Raw genomic sequence first — 21,589 nt, forward strand, 5'->3', positions numbered from 1 at the left:
AGCACCTCCTTCAGCGACACCTCCAGCACCTCCTTCAGCGACACCTCCTCCAGCAACATCTCCTGCAGCACCTCCTTCAGCGACACCTCCTGCAACATCTCCTCCAGCACCTCCTTCAGCGACACCTCCAGCGACATCTCCTGCAGCAACTCCTTCAGCGACATCTCCTGCAGCGACACCTCCTTCAACGATATCTGCAGCGACACCTGTGCGATCTGTTGATCCTGCCCGTACGAACCAACCCGAAGCGGTAAAAGACGAGTCTGATACATGCAGATTTACCCATTGTGCTCGCCTTCCATGGTTTCGCCGCATCGACATGTGCCAGAAGCCTCCCCATACTGTTTGCGCGCAAGGATATGTGCAGAAGGATGTGTCTAGAGGCAATGCGCAGGCTTCAGTAGCAACGCAGATCGGCGTTGCAAAAAGTGCGTTCGTCTACTAAGCATTTCGCTAGGGTAGAGCCAGTCATAACAGTTTCCTAGCCCTTGTCCCTGTGTCGCCAGGGCAAGGTTATATCAAGGAAGGATCTTATACATGCTAGAATCCCGCATTAATAAAATTTAAGTTTTAGTATGATCCCCTAATATGAATCATGATTTTACCGTGACTATGCCTCTCAAAATGACGTGACTCTGCTCCACACTTTCCTTTCACCCACGATATTCTATCAAGCGCGCTGCTAGGGCTTTCTTGCAGGACTTGACAGCCCCACAAGATACCCTCTGCAAAGAACCATGAGCTCCTTTAAGCATAGGGATACTGCGTGTAGGCGCTTAGAAAGCGGCGGACCCTAGCCTGGCAGATCTTCTCGGCGGACCGGGTGGGCTAGTATTGTCTTTATGAATGCCACGCTTTCGCTTCCGTGGAATAGAGACGTCCGGCGTGCTCTGAGATCGAGCAGGCTGGCTATCCTTCGACATGGCTTCTATGAATCAGCAGGGAACTATTAGGAACCGTGGACGAAACGCACCTTGGGAGGGAATGGGTGGCAAGGGAGAGTTAGATATTGTCTCAATGCCCTTATTGCTCATGTTCTCTGGATCCTCGGAATTGGTCACAAGTCCACAATGAGGTCCCGGAGTGTTTGGAGAATGCATTGCAGCCGAAGGTTCTGCGTCGCTATCAGAGGCTTGGCTGGCTGTGAGATCTATACATGGGATTAATCTGATAAAGATCCTTGAGCGCGGTCCAGTTCCAACTGCGTCGTATGGTATACGTCGCATAACATTCTGCAACAGCTGTACTGCTTTAGCGATCTCGTGAAAACTGTCATCGTCGGAGAGGATAAACTCTTTCTGATTGTGATCTCCGGTCATTGCGTTGACGTGTTCGTAGATAGTAATAGCCACTTTACGGGACTGAGGCGTGGCCGCGTCAATTTGGGGACTCGTGACGTCCTGTGCAGTCATGATGAAAGTGGAACTCATGCCATTGCAAAGCTGTTGATCCAGCTCGGCTTGGGCTGGTCTGTCCATTGAGACTTCTGATTTATTGGAGGAAGATTTTGTACTTGAATACAGATCAAGACTTGGAACGTTATGACACGGTCGGGGTGACAGACGGGCCCTTTTATATCCCAGTCAGCTTGGGCGCGTCAGCCTTGCCGCCGGCCACGGGGTGGCAGTCGGCTGACAAAAACTACCTAGTCCACTAGAGTCTACGACAAGGCCTTGTAAGAAACAACTTTATCCTGCCAGTCTTCTGATCCTTTGTAGATTAAGGCTCTAGCTAGGCTAGCACAAGTGAGTCCAGAATGAAGTTTGCAATCTCGGCTGGACATAGCACGTCCTTTTTTAGTCCGTATTAGGAAATATGATTCCTGAGCCTTGTTGGAGCCCGAGGCCTACCAGACACTGATAGATAAACGAATGTGGGACTGTACTGGTTAATGAAGGTATAGATTGCTTGATTGTTATTCTGCGTATCTGTAAAACTGTTGAGCTAACGAGTCAACATTTGTCAGAGCATACTTAAAAGCCGCTCGCTACGCTTCATCGTGTGGATTTTTTGTCATCAACATTTGGTATCGTCAGCCCTTAAGTATCTATTTCCTGCCGTGCCTTGGAGTAGATCTAAAAAAGCTCACGCGAAAATCAACTGCTTGGGTTATCTTGCTAGCCTATGAAACATGCCATTCAGTGCACATAGTCACATCATTCTTTAGACCCTAGCTCCGTTGCCGATTCAATCGTTTCGCCCAGTCGTTGTTCAATGACGCCTGAAACTTGCTCCATCCATGCATGGACACCATCCAAGTATGTTCTTATGTCTTTAATTAGGCTAGTCGGCATTAGCATGGCCCTGCGCGGAGGTAAAGCTTCCTACTTCAGAATTGCTTTATTTCTGACAGATTGTTAGAACCGGAAAGACCAAGAAAGGATACCTCACTGTTTCTCCACTTCCTCAATTCTCATATCCGCTGGATTTTTCTCGGCGTATGGGATGTTGATGGAGGTTCCATTGATAAAGGCAGAATAATCGAGGTAAGAAGGCAATTCCTGGAAACTAAAAGGATAACTTCCATCAAGCGGCAACTTGCCTGGAGGAATGTTATCCAGGGACTGTAGTAGTTGCTCAAGCTCGTCATTATCGATTTGGGTATTCATTTTGAAAGGATATATTGGAATGAAGAAGATGGAGTTGAAGTCCGGTTCCATTGTTTTTATAAGTATTATTTGAAGGCCATACTTTCTACTACCATGGCCATATACTAAATTTCGTGTCTACATCCCGAATTCCATGGCCGTTATCCTTACTTTCATCGTCATACTTTTTTAAGCTCGTGTCGCCGCTCCTCTATAGGGAGGGTTGCTATAGTACGTGATTGGATACTAGCTACTGCGTTCGCAGCTATATTTAGTTTTGTTCCAGCTAGCAATCGTATGTTCAGGAAGCAAGCGCCTCTCTCCTTGGATTTGAAATTGCGGTACAGTAAGCCAAGAGGAGAAGGAGGATTGAATGAGGTAGACTCCAAATTATAAGGTTTAGTTACTGGTGCCATAGAGCTTGGTACTGGTGTAATCCAATCAAAGTATCGCCTCACCCCTCAATAAAAGCGTGAGCCGCTTCAGGACCTGATTGGCTAGATAAAAGTGATCCTTCCCTAGTTGGAGAATCATATGGTGGCTTGTAAGCGCCGGGCGATCCCCCTCCCAAGGTTCATAAGTTTAGTGGTTCATGCTGTGATTAGTAGATAAGGGCGGAACAGGCAGATGCCGCAGTTAACAGTCAGAATATCGGTACGCTTGCCTGCGCTTATCCCGATGCGTTCGGCGCTACTGGTTACCATTCAAGGCCACTGAGTAGCTTGTCACGCGGTTCATGGCGTAGCACTCCAACAGGAGGGTGGCTATGCAACCCAATTGGACACTCAATCTAACCAGTAGACGCCCCGGATGTGACTCCCATGAGAAGTGGCACAGATGAGCCGGGACGGCTGACGGAGGTCTGGATCAGTTCCTTATTGCGCGTCCTTAAAATACACAGAAGTTTACCGGGTTGATACTCCAAATCCTGTTCAGCATCCCATTGCTCTTGCTTGGTGTTATCAAAGACAAATCTTGATTCCTCAGACCCTTCTAGCCAACAGAGCACCTACAAAGGTAAGTTAGAGCCCTTTTATGTTAGGTGTCCTACTGATATGTAACTCAGGAGCCAACAATATGACTAAAGTGGACCAACAGCCAAATGAGCCTTTCCAACGCCAGGCAGACGGCAAAATAATCAATGACTTGCTACGAGAGAAGACACGACTCCAGCTAATGCTTGCTGAATCGAATTTGAAGATACGACAATGCATTGAATTACTTGATTCTACCCGAGATACTGCAATCAGCCGTGGAGGACACCGGGAGGCCGGGGCTAAATCTCAATGAACTACCTTTTCCTCTGCTGGGTTCCTCTCCGTGCCGAGCAGAGCGAGCAATCAGCAGATAATTGGTTGTGCCCCCAACTTAACCTTGTTCATCAAACATTTTGTTGTATGCTCTTCGGAAAAGCACTCAATCGGCGCTTTGTAGCACCTAATCGTAGTGCACAGCGTGATATTCTCATCTAGATTGCGGACGTAAAAGCGGAGAGCGAGTGAATACTGATGACACAAGGGACATATACTTGAAGATGATTCTGAAGAAGTCTTGACTACCCTGTGAATTCAAAATTTAAACACTGATATACCAGCCTCCAGCTAGATGAGAGAGTGGCCAAGTCCATGTTCGAGTGCTAGATTCGTAGGATGACACAAATGCGAATTTAAATAGAGCAATGGAGCTATGAAAGAGGATCCTTGGCCTATGACTCCAGCTGTTCGATTAGATTTGTGAACTTATCGGCCGCTTCCTGCAGTCTCTGAAGCCACATTTTAATGTCATCCAATGTGCGTCTGTTTTGCTCTGCCTTCTCAAGCGCAATCCGAGTGTCGCAAACGAGGCGGATGAAAGCCTGATCACGATGCTGTGAGATCATGTCTTCGGCGGAATCCAGTCTTGATGCGCCCACTGGCTCAGAAGTCGCTGGGGCTGTTTCGCCGGGATCGGGAACTGGGCTATTGGCAGGTATTGGTGCCGGTTGGCGAGCAGGGAGCGCTTCAGAGGCCTGGACTGGGGAGTGGGCGATACCGCTGAGGGACGAGGATGCGTTTTCGCGCGTCTTTAATTAGAGTGGCCGAAAGAAAACGACGAATATGGAGGAACTCACTCTATTTGGCTGACGCCTCTTTGATATACGGCTTCTTAAGCCCCGTGTCGCGGTCCTCTTTCGGGTGGGCATTTTCTTTATGCATGCCAATCAGTAACACCTTCAAACAATAGAAAACTAAAGATCTAGCACTTACGTGCAGTATGCCTTTTTGGTCAAGGGGGCAGGCAGAGAGGGAAGCGCAGAAAAGGAAACAGGTGAGGAGTTGAGTGAGTGTTATGAGTTGGGTTGGGGGATAGACGGCGTTTTTTATATCTCAGACAGCTTTAGCGTGTCTGCCCTGCACAGCACAGGTCACGGGGTGACAGTCGGCTGGCAAGAATGGCCCAGCCCAATAGATGGTGCGTGGGATCAAGAGTCTACGATGGGGTTTTATAAAGGCAACTTCCAGTGGCACCAAAAGTTCGATGGCTGGCAAAGCCCTCTGCTGTTAAGGATATAAGTAGGGTCTTTCTGCTACACAAACATCAGACTAGACTGCTTGAATGAGCAAATGTCATAGAAACTGGAGGCGACATAGTAAACAGATCCACAAGAACCGAAGGGGAGTTACTCGACCTCCTCAACTCGGCGATCATCAAAACGACCCCCCACGCGGCAGCACCAATGGCAGCAAACTTCCCACTCGCCCCTGAGGCGCTCATTTTCGGCATATAACAAAGTGTATGATTTGTAGAGTTTGCCATACTGCTCTTGGAGGCTATTATAAGCAGCCCGTTCCTTATGATTCTCGTTTTCGGCGCTGGACAGTGCCTTTTCGAGCCGTGCGATTTGATGTAAATGGTAGTGTTCGCGTGAGAAGAGGTCTCGAACAAGCGACCAGGTATCGATCGAAGAGGTCTGAGACTGGTTCTAAGATCTTAGCGACTGAGGGAGCGTGCGAGGTAGGGACTGTACCTGTAATGACTGCATGTTGATGGTCAATGCTCCAGTGACTCTGCGAAACATGCAAATGGCTCTTTCTAACTCAAGATTAACTCCGCTATTTATGTTTTACAGAGGCGCTTAGATCTCTGAATGGGATTGACAGCTCTAACTAATATGACTCGTACGTCGCACCATTGGCTGGTTCCCTCGTCTCCTTGTATCCTTCCTTATCTATTTATTGCTCAGGGATCTGCACGACGTTAGAAGCGACCTGAATAGGCCATATTCGAGTCTTACGTGGATGCAGAGGAGTGCAGAAAGCTGTCTCCATTTGTTCTCGAGTGCCGACGCAGTGCGCTGCCGATCCACAGGCACTCGTCGGTTGTACTCTGCCTCAATGACCCTCCAGGAAAAACCAGAAAACTTGAGAGTAATCAGCAATTGCTCTTCGTCCGAGTTGTATGATTTATTGTGACCAGATGAGAAAAAGGACTCATCCATGGCGAATGGTGTGGTGGCAGTTCGTGGGTGCTCTTAATTTGGTAATTGATCACCGATTGGGAGTGTGATAAGAGCGCTTCGAGGGGATAGATAGACCGCTTGCACTGGACGCTAGCTTGAGCATTCATGTGTCTAGCCGGTGAAGCTATAAGAGTAAAAGGATGAATACATTCCTGGGATGGGAAGATAGAGTCTTTACTAGGTTTCCTCCTTTTAACTTCGAGTTTCCCGACTCGAATCTTTTTAAACCATTTGACCCTACGTCATCGAATTTCTTACTTGACGACGCTATTCCGTCCGTCGGAGGCACGTCTAAGCCCGTCCCCGATGGCGAACTTGCGGCGCAGGGCGCTATAAAATACCTGGGCAGGACTGTGAGCGGGCTATTGAACCAAGACACAGCACTTCTCAGCTTATCAATTAATTCAAAGCCAAGTTTGATGTCAAAGTTTAATGTGTCTGGTACCAGCGTGTCGGGACATCGTTGTGAAATGTAGTCCAATTAAGGTCTGCCGCCGCTCCATGCCAACGCAAGCGTCAGCCGCCCCGTAATATGATTGGCCGAACACGACATCCTTCGCCATGGTCAGAATCCGACGGCTCGTAAGCGCTGCGGCATCCAAAATCGCAAAATAAATTTCGCGTGCCGCTCATCACCCAGTTCTATGAGGCAGGCATTCCGTGAAGGGTAAATTAAGGTTGGTATCGTTCGCACAGTGACTTGTTAGCTCGTGGCGCGGCTGTTTGCGAAGGCGGGTGACTATGTCGATTGATTGGACAATGTAGACTCTACTTGTGATAGTGAGTAGGAAACAAAGAAAGTTTAATTTTCCTGCTGATTCGGCCTTGCTATTTATGTCCATGACGTCATAAAGTCGGGAAGCTAGCCCTTCCTTCTTGAATGACACGGGCAGGAGATTCGAATCCTCTTAAAGCGATCACTACCAGAGGACCAATAGGACTGTGTGACTGCCTACCTCCTGGCCGTTCCACGAGCCAAGACTAAGGCTATTGCCGCCAATGCAACCATGCCAGCGTCTGGCCATGAAAGTTAGGGTATGACTCCAAACCGGCAAAAAAAGCGGCACAGTCGAGTTGCAGGCAACACGGCCAGCTAAGGGCTAGATTACGTTCATAGGCCTGTTGGCATGTCTAAAGCCCACAAGGAAGCCAACAATATGACTAAAAGTAACGGAAAGACGGATGGTGAATCATTCCAACTCCGAACAGAGAGCGACATCATCAGTCACCTGCTACACTTGAAGTCAAAACCAGTGGTGGCGGAATATAATGCAATGATACGAACGTGTCTTGAAACACTTCAGTTGGTGCGAGAATCTAAGACAAAGGTGGATGACACTCAATAGATTCGAAAATTAAAGCTCTATGAATTTTCTTTTCCTCCCCTGAGACCCTGTTCGAGTCATGCATGTAGAGCAATTTACCAACAATGGGATGTCATGGTTAGAATGCCCAAAAGGTGAATCTAACGCTTGTTCCTCAACAAACTGCTGTATGCTCTTTGGAAATGCACTCAACCGGCGCTTCGTAGCGCCTAATCGCAGCGATAGTGTGATTTTTTCGTCCAGATTGCGGACATAGAAGCGGACCGCGAGAGAATACCGATGGCATGACGAGCAAACGTCGGCGGATGACAAGTGAAGGCCAAGGTTTAGCTGGTCTTTAAAGAAGTCCTGTCGACCCGGTTCTAATTGAGACAGGCGGCGGATTAATGGCTCGGGAGAACACCGAGACCGGATTGTGCCTCTGCAGTGGAAGAAGCCGGATTGATACTGTGGCACGGCATCTAATTTGAAATAAAGACTGGAAACCAACAAGGCCAATGCAGCCTCGCTACTGTCTTGCCAGCTTGACTGGATGCGGGTCTGGTCCGATAGGTAGTCCATGCACTTGGTGTCGTCCATAGAGGGCATTTCACGGAAGCAGGGGTCGAATCGAAAGTAGTTCTCTTTCGCGTTGTCATCCAGCCGCGAATATTGTTCCAACCACGGGACCCGGCCGTCAAACGTGCGTTGCATGGCACGGTACACTCTTGGAATCCAACCATCGACTAGAACGTTCCTAAATGAAGACGGCTTGGAAGAGCGGAGTCCTGTTCCCGTCCCGAGGGTAACAAAGACATCGGGTTCCGCCCCCGGCCACAGATGTTTTACCTCTAATTCCGCCACCGAGGCTGGATTGTTGTATCGCGGTATCCCTCCGTCCTGAAAGGAGCCGAGACCAGGTAAACTAACGGTAGAAAACAAGCTACAAAGCAGATTAGTAAGTAGGAACCGTTTCCAATGGTGTTCGGGGTCCATACGAGGGGGCAGCGGCCGTTGCGCGAGCACTAGATGCGTCAGTATCACTCACCATGGGTTAGCACGGATTTTCAACTTACGCCTGCCAGACGAAGGGTTCACTTCCGACTTCCGAGTGAAGTCTCTCGTATACTATATCAAATCAGCAAGGATATTTCACCATCTCATGGTAATCTCAAACCTGGTTCCAGGGGTCGTGGCGCAGTGCCGTTGTAATTAGTAAGAATACACGAATCCCCGTCAAGAGACGTCACGGTCACCGCCACTTTGCCTGAAGATATCCCAGATGCTGGAGTGCCATAGAGTCGCTGCGTTGGCGTGTAATGTTCCATCAGAACGTCATCCAGAGCAGAACCGTAATACTTCTCATCGTGGAACCAGGAGCCGAGCCATTTTCGACGGGATGAAAACACCTTCTTTGCCAGTGTCCGGAAGAGTGACTTACATTGCGCGATGTCTAGAGCGCGCGTAGTCATACTCAAGACAACCAACCCACCCGAGCTGCTGCCCACCTTCAGCTCGAAAAAGCCACCAACCGGCAGATCAGGGCCTAGGATTTCCTGTAGGATCTCGAGGTTCTCTAGCGAAGTGACCACAAGAGAGCCTCCTCCATCAATAGTCAGGACCCGTGGGCCGGCTGTACGTGGTTTCATCCCCACCGTGAGGTCTACCGACGCACCGCACACGACACACTCGCGAACAATGTATTCGTCATCTGCATGCGGTGCGGGCTCACCAAAGACCTCTGTGCAGGTGTCACAAATTGAGTGCCCACACGTTGGCATATGTTCGGGGTGGCGTCGAAGGCAGATCAAACATGTCTTGTTCGACCTAGGGTGAGCCCAGAATTTCTTCTGGCTTGACAAATTACGCCGATGGATCTCCCATGCTGGCGTCATTGTTGTGGCCATTTTTTGAAAAAAAAGGCTCAATCGAGCTTCGATTTTTTCGCATTGGACCCGTACAATGGCGTTTGTGCTGTAGCAATGCCGGAGTGCGCGATTGCATGCATCACGATAAAGTGCTTCGAACATCTCCAACGGGCAGAAACGGTGCATATGGACCGGATAAGCATCCATCAAGATGGCGGATGCGATATATGACGCCACCTCGTCGTAGGGAGCGCGTTTACCTGCCTCTAGAAAATTAATTAGATGGGAGGTGAATGCTCCGTCCAGAGGATACCACTGCCGGGCAGCTTGTATATAGTTAAAGGGAACAAATGGCTCGGCACAAAAGTGCCGCAGAGAAAGTTCGAAAAACGCATTGAGGTGCGTGGCAGAGAACAGGACCCGACGCTGTTCACGGATAAGCCTCATGTTCCGTAGCTGCTGGGAGACCTCCTGGCGGAGGCCCAGGTATCGTGCTTCCGAGGAGAGCTCCCCCGGCGGCAGACGGCAAACTTGCACATCTCCAAATGCAGCGTAAAAAGGAAGGTCGCCCACGTGAAGGAGTTCGTACAGGAAGTCATCGTCCTCCAGGACGTCGTGGGTGACGCTTTGTTGTTCGCTGACGACGATGATAACCCGTGGCCGTACCACATTGGGTAAGTTGGATGCCGATCCGATCCGAGCCCAAGTGGACAGCCGCTCGCGGACGCCCGCCAAACCTCCCATGTCGTCTGCGAAAACGCAAAGTACATCCACGTGGAGGAAAAGAAGCCGTGACAGGACAAGATCATACAAGGAATATTCTGTTGTTGGAAGGTCTATAGGGTGAGCCTGCTCCTGATGGCAAATAGAGATATTCTCAGAGGTCGCCAGCCGCGGTTGGCAGGTGGGGTCACAGTCCGCAAAGAACCGCGGCTGCAGGGACTGTAACGTCCGATTGTCTGAGCGAAGGTTAATACATCGCTGAAGACGATGCTGACCCCGGTAGTTGCCGCCACATAGTTCTCTCAGCGCCTGATCTTTCAATCGGCGTCCGAGGCAAAACACTAGCTGAGGCAATTGGGTTGAGGGATCTGGTAGCTCAGCTACGACACGAGCAAACCTTGATCCGTATACCAGCTGCGCTGCCTTCCCCTCCGCGAGTTTAATCCAAGAGATATGATCGCACTTTGCCATGGTTGTTTGTATTTTTATTTTTTAGTTCCTGCTCACCCTTGTGTATATATAACCTGATCTGCCTACGAGCCACGCTTTCCCACGCCAGGGTTTTGCGGCTCATGCTGCCGCCATTTCAAATTGTGGCCTCAAGGTATGTCCTTTGATCACGGCCATACTATTGACAGAATCATAGTGTTCATACCCAAATCTCGGTGCACTTTGGGACCGACCTGTCCTAGCCTACTGTTGACCCTCCAACCGAGCAATGTGCTCGTCCTTTTCTCGCAATTTCGTTCGATAACGCTCCTCCATCTGATTCTCGAGACCTAAGATCACGTCGGTGATCTGTCTTGACCTGTCATGAACATCTAGTTGACTGTCTTCCTCAAGTAGCATCGCATCCACCAATTGATCAACCAGATAAAATTTTCGCTGCGTCCGGTCCAATTCAGCAGCTATATCCTCTGCCAGCGCCTTCTCTAGTGATAGCGCCCGTTGAGTTGCAGAGCATGCTGTTTTAGACGCGAGAAGCTCCCGTTCCAGGTGGGCAATCGAGTTGACCGCGTCCTGGTGCAGCCTTTTTCCGATCTCCAGCTCTTGTTTGGTCTGAGCGTGGGCAACGCGCTCCCAATTGAGCTGCTGCAAGTAAAATGCATTTTCTGCCCCAGTCATCTTGATTATATTGCTCGCTTGTCGGTTGGCTCGTTGCAGATAGGTGACATGGGATTGCTCAATGGCCTGGGAAAGGGATCAGTGGGGGCCTAACGTTTTACCGCAACAGCCTCACCTCTTTATAGGAGCTGCTTGATGGAAAGTTGCCGCTTTCTTTAGACATGGCAGATGGTGCAACGATAGAATAAAACGGCCTTGAATGAAAACTACCACCGGATGTAGATGGGTCTGTCTTAGAAGGAGCGGTTTGAGATATACCTCATATGCTGGGCGCGGTAACATCACAAGCTAGGATGGGGTGATCAGGCATATCTTGGACCTCTGAACCCATGTTCTCCCAGTTTGCCTGCCCCTCTTCCGCCCGCCCTCCTCTCCAACTACAGCGCCATAGACATAAAATCGGCGACTCCTCTGATGGAGGGCTGCTTTCGACTTTGATTGATCAAAACGCACTAGGGTCGTTTAACCCAGCCCTAGCCTCGGAGATGAGATCGCGCGTTCCCCGAACTAGTTCGTGGGACGGTTCGTGGAACGGTTCCTGGGGTTGTACTCCAATGATCTCTCACAGCACAAGGCCAGGGTATTTTATGAATGAGGTGCCCCCGAGATACCAGAACCTCCATAGCCGAACTACTGTTCTCCCAAGTACGACTCGCAATGGGTGGTCGATCGTGGACAGCTGAAGAGGACACTCTGCTAATATACCTTGCGTCAATACGCGTGACATACAAGAATATTGTTGGCCTGTTTGCGCTGAAAGGTTTCACTCGTACCGAGCCTGCTATCCAATCTCGAGCCAAAACTCTCAGAGAGACGGAAAATCTTGGACACCCATGGAATTGAGATGTGCAAAACGTCGACAAATGGCTAGACAAGGTTAATCAAGAGTACTATATCGAATACGTCCTTGTGCCTACGGCAGCGGAACTGGATTTCATGAAAGCCGTAAGTCCTCTCTTCACAGCGCGAGATCCTAACTGACAGTGGTGCAGAACCAACCAGAAGTCGACCTGTTCTTCCATTACAACCTTCGAACATGGACCCACACCCAACAAACAGATGCAAGCTTGGGACTGCTAAATTATTATTGAGCACGCTAGGGGAGATTTGACACAAGTAGTTAGAAGCAAATGTGCGCTATCCGATTTGTTCAAAGTCAAGCAACATCAAGGAATCCAGACATTAACAAATCTTGCCTCTTTGTCTTGCCTCTTTATGTAAAGACACTTAGCTTGGCTGAAAGAGTGTTGGTATTGCCGCCGAAGGTTGAGGATGCGCCGTAGGATGGCCACGAAACTCGCGTCCATTTCGTGGCCTCCCGGAGCCATTTAACGATGAACTGTAGTTTCATTTAAAAGGTATACTGGTTCGTCGTTTCATAATCTCTCTAATCGAAGTGGAAATTTGGACCCAAGATGGCTTCAGAAAACTTATTTATTGGTCCGTTCGAGGTTATTGAATGGCCCGCGGCCCTCGGTGAACAGGGAACTGGTAAGCAAAGTACTACGATATCCTGGAATATGTAACTGATGAGAAACCAGCCCGGCATCATATGACACTAGAGCCTGTCTCTGTCAAAACAGGATCGTGTTTACCCTTAACTAGGGAGGTGCATACCCTCCAGGCAGCAGCCGGTGGTGTTGGCATACCGCTTCTGCACTGGTTTGAAACCGTCGGCGGTAAGGAAGTCATGATAATCGACTCCTATGGCCCTACTCTGGAGGAACTTTTCTCTGAATCCGGCCGTTACTTCAGCATGCGTACCCTGCTGCTTCTGGCCGACCAATTGCTCTCTCGAGTAGAATTTATCCACTCCAGGAATATCATGCACGGGAATTTAAACCCCTTTTCATTTGCGCTTGGGGGTTGCGAGTGGCAGAATCAGCAGGTTTTCTTGGTGGATTTCTGTGTCGAAACAGATCCTGAACCCACTGCCCGTGACGACCTCCTTGCAGTCGGCCATATCTTGTCATACTTTTATGACCAGGCTCAGTCTTGGGAGCATTATGAGCATCAACAATACCGGAGTGCTGATGTACCCGTCTTACATGCCTTCTCAGCGGCAGTCCGCTCTCGTGGAGCTGTGAATTACAAGTTGCTTCGAGGGATTTTCCGCGCAGCGTATCATGACCTACTGGCCAACGTTGGATTTGCGCTTGATCTAAAAGGTCCACGGGCGATGGAGCCCGGTTTGTTGCCGAGAGTGGGCGAGCTTTCGAAGATGAAAACCACGGCTCTCTTTGATGACCTGAACTTCGCCCTCTCTCAAATTGGTAAAACATCGAACACTGTTTTGCCTTATCAGTCATGGGGCGGATTGTTGATCGAGTTCAATAAAGTACTGCGCATCTACATGATCCTGCTATGTCGAGATCGAGCATCGTGTGAGAAAGAAGCATGGGTGATGGGCGCGTATCATCTTCCCAATCGATTGTGGAGAGACCTCCGCTGGTTCCTGAAGCGCATCAGTCTTGGACCTGAATCTTTTCGACTTGCAGTGGTAGGGAAGGTTTACAACTTCTTAACAGCGTTGTACGACGCCGTTCCATCGTATCGAATGTACTGGGCGGAATATCTTTTGAACGTTGCCGGTTCAATCAAGGGCTTGGAGCCAGAATGTGGAAAAGCGGCGTGGACTCGGACAATCTTTTTCTGGCAAGATACCTTGAATAGGCTGCAAGCTGGAAGGAGTGTACTGAAACGATTGCAATAAATGACCTGCCTACAGCCGGCCTTAGTCAGGAATCCTACTAGTTCTGAATTCTTTCTGTGCGGCATACTATCCATAACTTCTTAGTCGTGCATTCTAAGAATTGCTAATACAGATTCCGGCGGGCAACGTAATGGGGGAAGTAGGGCCATGCCCACCTCAGAGCCAGGACCTCAATTTCTGTCAAACCCAGCGAAGCCTCTAGAAACCATGGACCGCATTAAAAGTGTGGTCTTCGTCTATTCATATATTAAGGCCATGGATAGTGCTAAAGAAATATTTTACTGTGGTATAGAAGGAAATGGCTCAATTCATCTCGTGGTATGCAAGGAGACTACTGTAAGTTGTTTGACTCGCTACTAGACTCATACTAACAAATTCAGGGAGATCAAAGACGATGATATCGATGATATGGCTGTCCGAATATCCACTCAGACAGCACGCAATTCAGGCCTGCTGCATGCTCAATTCGTTTGGGTGCTTCATGACAAGACAAGACGCCCGTTTTACCTCAGGCATTCTGAACAGACCGAGGATGACGCCGTCTACATGAGTAGAACATCTCAAAGGAATCTATCTGCCCAGTCTGGAAGTGGGGTATATCTACGCAACGCAAAACTACCAACTGTAAGGCTCCTTCTTCATAGTGTAGTACTTTGCTAACCTCAAAGATTGATTCTATTACTCTATATCCTCTTTCCAGTACAACATCCTTGGAGGGACGCTTAATCTCTGATTACGTCAACCCTTACTTCAGTAGCGGCACGCATCCTGTGCATGTCAATGATTTTATTGACATCGGCCCAGACCCCTTAACATTCTGTGTCATTGCTATTAAGGGGAATGAGTTTGGAATAGTCACTCCAGAGACGAAGATTACTCTATTAAAGAGAGTTGGAGAGTATGCTCCTGACTACGACTCTATTAATGATGCAATGGAGTGTTTGCTTGAGCTTCGGAGAAACATTGACTATGTTAATTCGGAGTGGTGCGTTGAGTCTCTAGCTGACTTTGCAGGAGGGCTCCAGAGAACGATAGATTTGCTTCAAGCCCCGCCATCCTATGAGAAAACCATTTCAAGATATTAGTGGAATGAGATATCATTACCAGATAGTCACGGGCTTTCTCCAGTCGGCTAGATACGCAATGGAGATGACTTCGAACGACGCCAAACATATATCAAGTTTTTTTTTTTTTTTTTTTTTTTTTTTTTTTTTTGGGAAACGAGCTTTCTGTACATGAAGCCATAATAGGATAACTCGAGTTAAGTCCATGACAGAATCTTGTGTCAATAATGAGCACGAAATAGTAGAAGGGAGGATGGTGAAGTGGACTGTTGCTTGGTTTGAGCGCCTTACAACGATAAGTCTGGCCTTCTGCGCTTCGGACCATCTCGAACACCGCCGAAAGCCGACTATGGGAAAATCCATGATATTCAGTTGGCCTCTACCTCATTCGCCGAGATAGTCGCTTTGATAGGAGTGAAAGTAGTGGTGATTGTAGGTTTCTGGGTTCGCACCGAGACATTCAGGATTCAGGCGGTTATATCTGGGCCTATATTTGCTCCACATCACTGAGAGCCAATAATGAGAGCTAAAAACTCTATAGGCTATGATTAGAAAGATTCTAGACTCTTAAGCCGCCGCACTTGGCTAGAACTTTATTTTATACCACATAGTTTTTAAGTGCCGAGCGGGACGTGGGCAGTCACGCTGCGAATCTTAGTGAGAGATTTTGCCACTACACCAAAAAGGGTCAACCCTTATTAGTAAGGGCTTTTATTCTGGTTGTCACTTAGCTTGTTATTCGTGGGCGTCTAGCACGTACCGAAACAAGATTGGTGGGAGATTAACGGGATAGGTGAACCGTGGGCGCCTCGACAACAAATAACAGAAAGGTATACCTGGGTTTTATGTGCCTGCGGCAATCTCTTGGAGGATATAAAGGACAAGGTTTTTCTGCCCAGGTAGGAATAATAGGTAGTCAACCAACAATGGGAGACTCAATTGTGGACGCATTCCTTACCTTGGAAAATGGAGAAACCCAGTTCACTGATGTCTTTGACTTTGAATTCATCAACTCAACTTTCCCTGTTCTAATTGAACCGCCCTACACGCAACCATCTCCAATCCTTCCATGCGAGGAACCAGCGCCTTCAATTGAAGACGTACCAGATTTGGTGCCTGACTGCAAGCCTGCGGTGCAGGATACCATCAAGGAATTGGCTAGCCTAGTTAGTGAACTTTTGGGTCGAGTTGCCTCCCTTGAAGACCAGTAAGCAATGTTTTACAATCCTTTAACTACAAATTGTGATGCTTACCACTATGTCTTAGGTTACAATCCGAGACTCGGTAAGAGAACCATGAGGTTCTAATTATGGCTAATTTTCTAATCACCGTAGCAGAAGGCGCAAGGCCATGGATATTATGTTCAAGCGCGCCTACCTTCTCCTGATAACTTGTCAGAGGAGAGATACAGGCTGAGTGATGGCAACTTGGGAGGGTAGGGATGGTTGGAGAATATTTGGGAGTGGTTTTTATTTTAATGGTCGAGCGAACTATGGCCAGCAAGAAGTGGTCACGGTTTTGCATCCTGTGAGACGACCTCAGTCAGGGGAAACTGTGGCTTTGTGGAAGCATGGCATTTCCAATCCTCAGCCTGCACCAGGAGTATATAATGTTACTGCGCTTCATACAAATGTTCCAGCAATGATTCATCCACCGCGCGTAAACATGATTGCAAACCACATTTTCCCTCTTGCCTTTGCTCTTTGCACCATTGCAACAACCATCAAGTAAGTACTTTAGCCCCCCAAGGCTCTCCCAAAGAGTTCATTGTGACCAGAAATCAGTGTCGAACAGACAGTTGCGCTTGATGTTAGTGAGACAGATGGACAAGTAACACATCATGTCTCTGTTGGCCTTCAGGGCAGCCCGATCTTTGTCCCGTATCGGTTGAACGCGAATATTGGTGATCAAATCCTGTTTGAGTTCCATAATCTTAACCATACCTTGACTCAGTCAAGTCTGGATAAGCCATGTTCACCAATTGGAGGGTTTGATACTGGATTCAATCAATATAACCCTCAGAACAGAAATAGCCTCATGGTGGGTTTGACAGTGAACTCGCTCGATCCACAATGGTTCTTCTGCAAGCAGGAACAGCCATTATCTCACTGCCATGCAGGCATGGTGTTCGCTTTGAATCCAGGCGACCAAATGGGGACATTCCTACGTAATGTGAGAAGAGATAACAGCGACTCTGATCTGGGTACTGTTTCCACGGACCCATTGACTTCTACCCTTGTCAAAGGATCTGGGACTGCGAGTCCCATTCTTTCTTCGACAACTATTCCCCTCCACGGCACCGGTTCCACCTCTGCAACTCCCGGCTCCACTTTCACCTCTGGCTCCGGTCCCACTCCTGCAGCTTCCGGTCCTGTTTTCACCTCTGGCACCGCGTCGACGCACCAACACAGCCATGCCTCTGCCGCGGGGCTCATCACGCCGGTCGTAGTCACTACTGTAACACAAACAGTGGGCTGCACCGAAACTGCGAATGCGATCTCTCTCAAACGCTCTAGCTCGACGGCAGTCTTCTCTTCAGAAGGAAACGCATCACCGTTTTCTCCCTTTGCTGCTAGTTTGGGGTTTGCACTTGGTCTGGCCATAATAATCGTGATGAAAATGTGATGATGACGAGCAAATCATCTCTATTTCTATTGAAACCTCTTGATTCTAGTAAGTTGCCGTGGGCGTCACGCTCTGATGGCACATGACAGGCTAGCCTCAAGGGGTGAAATAGTGCCTGAAGCATCACGGCCGCCAACACCATGTAATTGTCGTGAAGTCTTTGAATTATAACCTCGCTCTATTTATTGACTACTGGTTGAAAGAATGAATACAATTTATTTATTCTATTACCAGCTTAATTATATACTCCTGAATCTGTAACCCTTACATTCCAGCCATACGTCCAAATTGTCGCTAATTAGAGGACAGGCGTCTCGCCCAAGGTTGGGGCATTGGCGGAACCGCGCGGCTAGTCAGCCCAATCAATATGGTAGATATTTTAGGAAAGTCATGATCTTCGCGCTACTTAAAAATAGTATGATTGCCATGAACTACAAAAGCATGGCCCTTACTCTGTCTTTATAAAGCCTTTTCTCAACCTCTTAGCTATTGATCCTCATATACTTGACTCGACCTTATCATCATGCCGCCTTACCAATCTACCTCCTGGAGAGAGAAACGTCTCGCCAAAGGCCGCTTTGCAGACCCCAAGAAAAAGGCCAAGGCCGATCGGGAGAGATTCCGCCGCAATAAATGGGCGTGCTTCAAACGGCTGAACGAGCTATACCTTGATGGCCTAGATGTGGGCCGTGAACGACGCATTTACGTTTTGGTTTCGAGTAAAGGCAAAGGCCCTAGCGGATCCGTGAAGTACACCACCTATAACTCCCACCCTGAAGAGGAGTGGGTTCCGTCTTATGATGCAGTGGTGAGTAAACAATCTTCATGCAAAAAAAATTGACTAACACCAGCACAACAGACCGAGAACTGGCCACAGACCGAAGAGTGGAAACCAACGAATTTTGAAGGGAGGGCTAAAAAGCGGCGACAGAATATGGAGACTAGCAGAGTCGCCGATTCGGATCATTTTCACATCTCTGCTCCACCGAAATTGAAACTCCCTTTGACGCCTATTCTGGCTCAGTTTTCTTGGGGGAGTACTCGTTAGTTATCAGAATGTGCCGGCAAACTATACAGCAGAGTTAGCTGCGATGTGGAAATATTAATCAAAAGACCACGTGCTGCAAGCTGGCTTCGCTAATGAGTTATTTGAGCGGGTACCAAGTGTCCTTTCTAAACATGTTGCCAAAATCAAGTGGTAGATGAAATGATAATTGGCTGTCATTCTTTGTGAGACATCGATCAAAGTCTTGTACTGATGCATTCTTCTTGAAGAGTTTCTCAAGTTGCTTCTGCAGGTTGATAGCTTTCCGTGGATATGAGGCAGGGTTATCACATTACTGTCTCTAGTTCACTCAGGTCCTTAGCGAGCTGATTTGGAACAGGTTATTATTTCGGGCGTGTATGATCAAAATAAGCCACGTATGCCTTACTCGCGGAGAAACCTCATGAGGAACCAGGAGCCAGTCATTTTGAGTTACCTAAAAAGGCAAGACGCTAAGCCACTATGCTCAGCTTCTAGTAGGAGCTAGAGCTATATAAGGCTCGAAAATCACCTCTCTTTCGTTCTGAACTCATAGCTCCTGTATCTCCAGACGATCTCACTCCTCTTTATCTTACTATCTGGTACCTGTTTCCGCTCAAAAATGTCGTCCCCCATGTTTGGCGAAGTTATTTTTCGGTGCGGTGACGGACACGAACTTCGTGAGGCCCCGGTCTGCCCAGTTGAAGGCCATTGGGAGAGGTTTACTGTGAAGGAACAGGACTTCTTCAAGCAGGAGGACGTCGTCCCTTGTGTAAAACGGCGTGATTATCTTCCGTGCGATACTATCCGTATTCTCTTTGCCTATCCATCCAGGAAGGCGCTGAAGAATCAGCCATTACGCGCCGCACTTGAGAAGGCGCTCATCTCTCTCAACAAGAAAGTCGAAATCTCAGAGTTGTTTTATATCACATCAGACACAAATCAACCATATGGTGACCTGGGGATGAAGTGTAGCTGGAGTCGCATTGTTCGTGGAATCGTGAACCATTCACATACTTTCCATGATTACCATGCGGTTTTCTTCCTTTCGTTGGAAAGCAGCATCGATGAGTCAAATCAACCTTATGACAGACCAAATCTCATTATCTACGAATACTTCTCTGGTTGGAATGTCTGTGGCGCGGGCTGTGGACCAGGCGTCCAGAAAGAACTCCTCGAGTTCGCGAAATTGGCTGATTTGGAGAAAGGAATAGAGGGGTATACAACCTATGGATCCATCCTAGAGGGCTTGTTCGGAGAGTTTGGGGTGGAGGCTCCAGATTGGCACGCGGCTGTATGTCGTCGGGAAGAACGACTCAAAAACCGCAAGGGATTTATCGAACTGCTTTGTAGGCAGGTGACTGAAGAATTGGATCTGTCAGACGCCTTTCGCTTCACGCGTCCTTCCGTGACTTTCATGATGGGGGTGTTTTTGCGCCGAGCCAAGAACAAGATGGGCTCATACCTCAAGATGTTGTTGAATCTGAATTAAGGGTTGGTTTGCAACGCATGATTTCTATGCTTGTATTGAATGCGTTGATCACTTTTGTAAATTTTTAAATTTTTAAAACTTTTTTTTCCTTTTCTTTTTGGCTTGTATCGTTTAGCTGACTCAGTATGAATATCATCAATACTATGCACCTGACCAGATAAGTATGCCGGCTACAGATTTGTTTCGGGTAACTAGACGCGAAATTAACCACCCCGGGAACAAGAAGTTGATGATGAAGACCCTATGTCTGAGGTGATTAGTCTGACCCCATGGTTTGGAGGACCTTTACGAAGGAGAACCAGTCCTCTGTCAAAATGTAGACAGGGCATGCCCTGGAACCCAAGAATCTTTGGGACCTTTAGCCAGTCAACAGACCCGTAGTTCCTGGAGCTTGAGGTGGTATTGGCTGGTGGGAGTGGGTCGAACCAGGGTGCGGTAATAGGTCTTCTTCAAACCTCCAATAATTAGAAGGAAGCGTACAATCTTCCATGGGTTGCTCGCCTTGGGAATAGGGTCTTCGATTACATTGCTAGAGGTGCCCAGAAGCAGAAAAGAGAATTGAAAAGAATGAGAAGAAGAAATAACAAATGGTGTTCCTGCTAATCATCACCTACTTATCTCCATAAACAGACGGTTTTGTTCTCATAGTCAATTTGTGCAGCATTCTCCGAATATGAAGGTAGAAAAACAATATCATCCCTCGTTCGCGCTCTCAATCCCAGAATATATTTCCTCCCCCGGAGCCTAATGCTAGGAAAGAAGGCCACAACCTGTTAGCGATTAGCCGATGATCTGACCCTTCTTGTGAGATCTTGCTTGTGTATACAGCGTAGTACGTACAGCACATCGTGAATAATCTAACCCACAGTTTTAAACAGTCCCTACCACCGACTCCTAAATGTCATGGTCGGTGGCTGAGAACAGCATTGACCTTGATCCTCTTTTCTATTGGTTTCCTGCACAGGTGACATTCTTGAATTTTCTCCGCACAGTACGCACAGCAGACATGCCCGCAGCTTGAGAAACAAGTATCGAGGTCCATGTCCATACAAATCACGCAAACGGTATCAAGATCGTTCTTTTGGTTGTGTTGCGAACGGTGGCATAGAACATTAAGAAACTTTCGCAGAGCCATTTTGGTAGAAGAAGAGGATAGAGACTTGAAGAAAACAGCGACAAAACAGAAGACGGAATGGGCTATATAACCGTTGGTAGTGGCAGCAATGGAGGCTATGCTGCTTTCTGACGTGCTGGCAGTGCCCAGAAAGGAGTAGGGCTTTGGAGCCCTCACAAACTATCTCATCTGCTGTCCAACCATTCCAGCTGATCTTAATATAGCACGCTGTTGGGAGCGGGGCCCTGTAGTTACGGCCACACGATGGGCACGTCTACCCCCAGTCAGAGTAGGCTTTAAGTGAGGATATCAGGGGAACATTGATTTCTCTCCGCGCAACCGCTAAGTGGTCTATCCTTATCTACCACTGTCGTATAAGTGATTGGCCTTCCTGCTTTGAGATGTGTGTGGCCGTGTTAAATAAACCTTACCCAAGGCAGAATATCTAAG

The 21,589-nt window shown here is 48.1% G+C and overlaps 11 protein-coding genes across 11 annotated transcripts; 6 read left to right on the plus strand and 5 right to left on the minus strand.

Annotated features, from left to right (window-relative positions):
• Positions 1 to 604: 604 nt before the first annotated feature.
• Positions 605 to 1,470, minus strand: BDV17DRAFT_261760 (uncharacterized protein). Its single transcript, XM_073757684.1, has 2 exons — positions 974 to 1,470; positions 605 to 925 (listed from the first exon to the last, which is right to left on the minus strand). Exons 1-2 carry the CDS (start codon positions 1,428 to 1,430, stop codon positions 777 to 779), a joined length of 606 nt encoding a protein of 201 aa, XP_073616233.1. The 5' UTR covers positions 1,431 to 1,470; the 3' UTR covers positions 605 to 776.
• Positions 1,471 to 2,324: 854 nt separating this feature from the next.
• Positions 2,325 to 2,609, minus strand: BDV17DRAFT_290713 (uncharacterized protein; the record flags this gene model as incomplete). The annotated part of the gene is made up of 2 exons (XM_073761971.1): positions 2,325 to 2,346; positions 2,392 to 2,609. The coding sequence occupies 2 exons, from the start codon at positions 2,607 to 2,609 to the stop codon at positions 2,325 to 2,327; spliced, it is 240 nt and encodes a 79-aa protein (XP_073616234.1).
• Positions 2,610 to 3,387: 778 nt separating this feature from the next.
• On the plus strand, positions 3,388 to 3,921 carry BDV17DRAFT_261761 (uncharacterized protein). Its single transcript, XM_073757685.1, has 2 exons — positions 3,388 to 3,605; positions 3,655 to 3,921. Exon 2 carries the CDS (start codon positions 3,666 to 3,668, stop codon positions 3,876 to 3,878), a length of 213 nt encoding a protein of 70 aa, XP_073616235.1. The 5' UTR covers positions 3,388 to 3,605; positions 3,655 to 3,665; the 3' UTR covers positions 3,879 to 3,921.
• A 1,851-nt stretch (positions 3,922 to 5,772) lies between these two features.
• Positions 5,773 to 6,188, minus strand: BDV17DRAFT_261762 (uncharacterized protein). The gene is made up of 2 exons (XM_073757686.1): positions 5,863 to 6,188; positions 5,773 to 5,815 (listed from the first exon to the last, which is right to left on the minus strand). Exons 1-2 carry the CDS (start codon positions 6,064 to 6,066, stop codon positions 5,801 to 5,803), a joined length of 219 nt encoding a protein of 72 aa, XP_073616236.1. The 5' UTR covers positions 6,067 to 6,188; the 3' UTR covers positions 5,773 to 5,800.
• Positions 6,189 to 7,414: 1,226 nt separating this feature from the next.
• On the minus strand, positions 7,415 to 10,070 carry BDV17DRAFT_261767 (patatin-like phospholipase family protein). The gene is made up of 4 exons (XM_073757687.1): positions 8,569 to 10,070; positions 8,468 to 8,519; positions 8,390 to 8,416; positions 7,415 to 8,334 (listed from the first exon to the last, which is right to left on the minus strand). The coding sequence occupies exons 1-4, from the start codon at positions 10,001 to 10,003 to the stop codon at positions 7,443 to 7,445; spliced, it is 2,406 nt and encodes an 801-aa protein (XP_073616237.1). The 5' UTR covers positions 10,004 to 10,070; the 3' UTR covers positions 7,415 to 7,442.
• Positions 10,071 to 10,109: 39 nt separating this feature from the next.
• On the minus strand, positions 10,110 to 11,716 carry BDV17DRAFT_261769 (uncharacterized protein). Its single transcript, XM_073757688.1, has one exon. It carries the CDS (start codon positions 11,105 to 11,107, stop codon positions 10,676 to 10,678), a length of 432 nt encoding a protein of 143 aa, XP_073616238.1. The 5' UTR covers positions 11,108 to 11,716; the 3' UTR covers positions 10,110 to 10,675.
• Positions 11,717 to 12,381: 665 nt separating this feature from the next.
• BDV17DRAFT_298200 (kinase-like domain-containing protein) lies at positions 12,382 to 13,820 on the plus strand (the record flags this gene model as incomplete). The annotated part of the gene is made up of 2 exons (XM_073763637.1): positions 12,382 to 12,598; positions 12,649 to 13,820. The coding sequence occupies exons 1-2, from the start codon at positions 12,523 to 12,525 to the stop codon at positions 13,818 to 13,820; spliced, it is 1,248 nt and encodes a 415-aa protein (XP_073616239.1). The 5' UTR covers positions 12,382 to 12,522.
• Positions 13,821 to 15,810: 1,990 nt separating this feature from the next.
• Positions 15,811 to 16,300, plus strand: BDV17DRAFT_290717 (uncharacterized protein; the record flags this gene model as incomplete). The annotated part of the gene is made up of 3 exons (XM_073761972.1): positions 15,811 to 16,091; positions 16,151 to 16,168; positions 16,219 to 16,300. 3 exons carry the CDS (start codon positions 15,811 to 15,813, stop codon positions 16,298 to 16,300), a joined length of 381 nt encoding a protein of 126 aa, XP_073616240.1.
• A 225-nt stretch (positions 16,301 to 16,525) lies between these two features.
• Positions 16,526 to 17,509, plus strand: BDV17DRAFT_290718 (cupredoxin domain-containing protein; the record flags this gene model as incomplete). Its single annotated transcript, XM_073761973.1, has 2 exons — positions 16,526 to 16,611; positions 16,669 to 17,509. 2 exons carry the CDS (start codon positions 16,526 to 16,528, stop codon positions 17,507 to 17,509), a joined length of 927 nt encoding a protein of 308 aa, XP_073616241.1.
• Positions 17,510 to 17,952: 443 nt separating this feature from the next.
• BDV17DRAFT_261771 (uncharacterized protein) lies at positions 17,953 to 19,204 on the plus strand. Its single transcript, XM_073757689.1, has 2 exons — positions 17,953 to 18,317; positions 18,369 to 19,204. Exons 1-2 carry the CDS (start codon positions 18,033 to 18,035, stop codon positions 18,555 to 18,557), a joined length of 474 nt encoding a protein of 157 aa, XP_073616242.1. The 5' UTR covers positions 17,953 to 18,032; the 3' UTR covers positions 18,558 to 19,204.
• BDV17DRAFT_290720 (uncharacterized protein) lies at positions 19,156 to 20,025 on the plus strand (the record flags this gene model as incomplete). The annotated part of the gene is made up of 1 exon (XM_073761974.1): positions 19,156 to 20,025. One exon carries the CDS (start codon positions 19,156 to 19,158, stop codon positions 20,023 to 20,025), a length of 870 nt encoding a protein of 289 aa, XP_073616243.1.
• Between the last annotated feature and the right edge of the window lie 1,564 nt (positions 20,026 to 21,589).

Source organism: Aspergillus undulatus, assembly GCF_047715775.1.
Source record: "Aspergillus undulatus strain CBS 261.88 unplaced genomic scaffold BDV17scaffold_20, whole genome shotgun sequence".
Classification (NCBI taxonomy): Eukaryota; Fungi; Ascomycota; class Eurotiomycetes; order Eurotiales; family Aspergillaceae; genus Aspergillus; species Aspergillus undulatus.

Coding starts and splice junctions, on each gene's coding strand:
- BDV17DRAFT_261762 (XM_073757686.1), bottom strand. CDS start 6,066: ATGGATGAGTCCTTTTTCTCATCTGGTCACAATAAATCATACAACTCG.
- BDV17DRAFT_261761 (XM_073757685.1), top strand. CDS start 3,666: ATGACTAAAGTGGACCAACAGCCAAATGAGCCTTTCCAACGCCAGGCA.
- BDV17DRAFT_261771 (XM_073757689.1), top strand. CDS start 18,033: ATGCCGCCTTACCAATCTACCTCCTGGAGAGAGAAACGTCTCGCCAAA. Junction 18,318..18,368: donor TTCCGTCTTATGATGCAGTG/GTGAGTAAACAA, acceptor CCAGCACAACAG/ACCGAGAACTGGCCACAGAC.
- BDV17DRAFT_261760 (XM_073757684.1), bottom strand. CDS start 1,430: ATGAGTTCCACTTTCATCATGACTGCACAGGACGTCACGAGTCCCCAA. Junction 926..973: donor GCCACCCATTCCCTCCCAAG/GTGCGTTTCGTC, acceptor GATTCATAGAAG/CCATGTCGAAGGATAGCCAG.
- BDV17DRAFT_261767 (XM_073757687.1), bottom strand. CDS start 10,003: ATGGGAGGTTTGGCGGGCGTCCGCGAGCGGCTGTCCACTTGGGCTCGG. Junction 8,520..8,568: donor GCCACGACCCCTGGAACCAG/GTTTGAGATTAC, acceptor GATTTGATATAG/TATACGAGAGACTTCACTCG. Junction 8,417..8,467: donor GAACCCTTCGTCTGGCAGGC/GTAAGTTGAAAA, acceptor TGACGCATCTAG/TGCTCGCGCAACGGCCGCTG.
- BDV17DRAFT_261769 (XM_073757688.1), bottom strand. CDS start 11,107: ATGACTGGGGCAGAAAATGCATTTTACTTGCAGCAGCTCAATTGGGAG.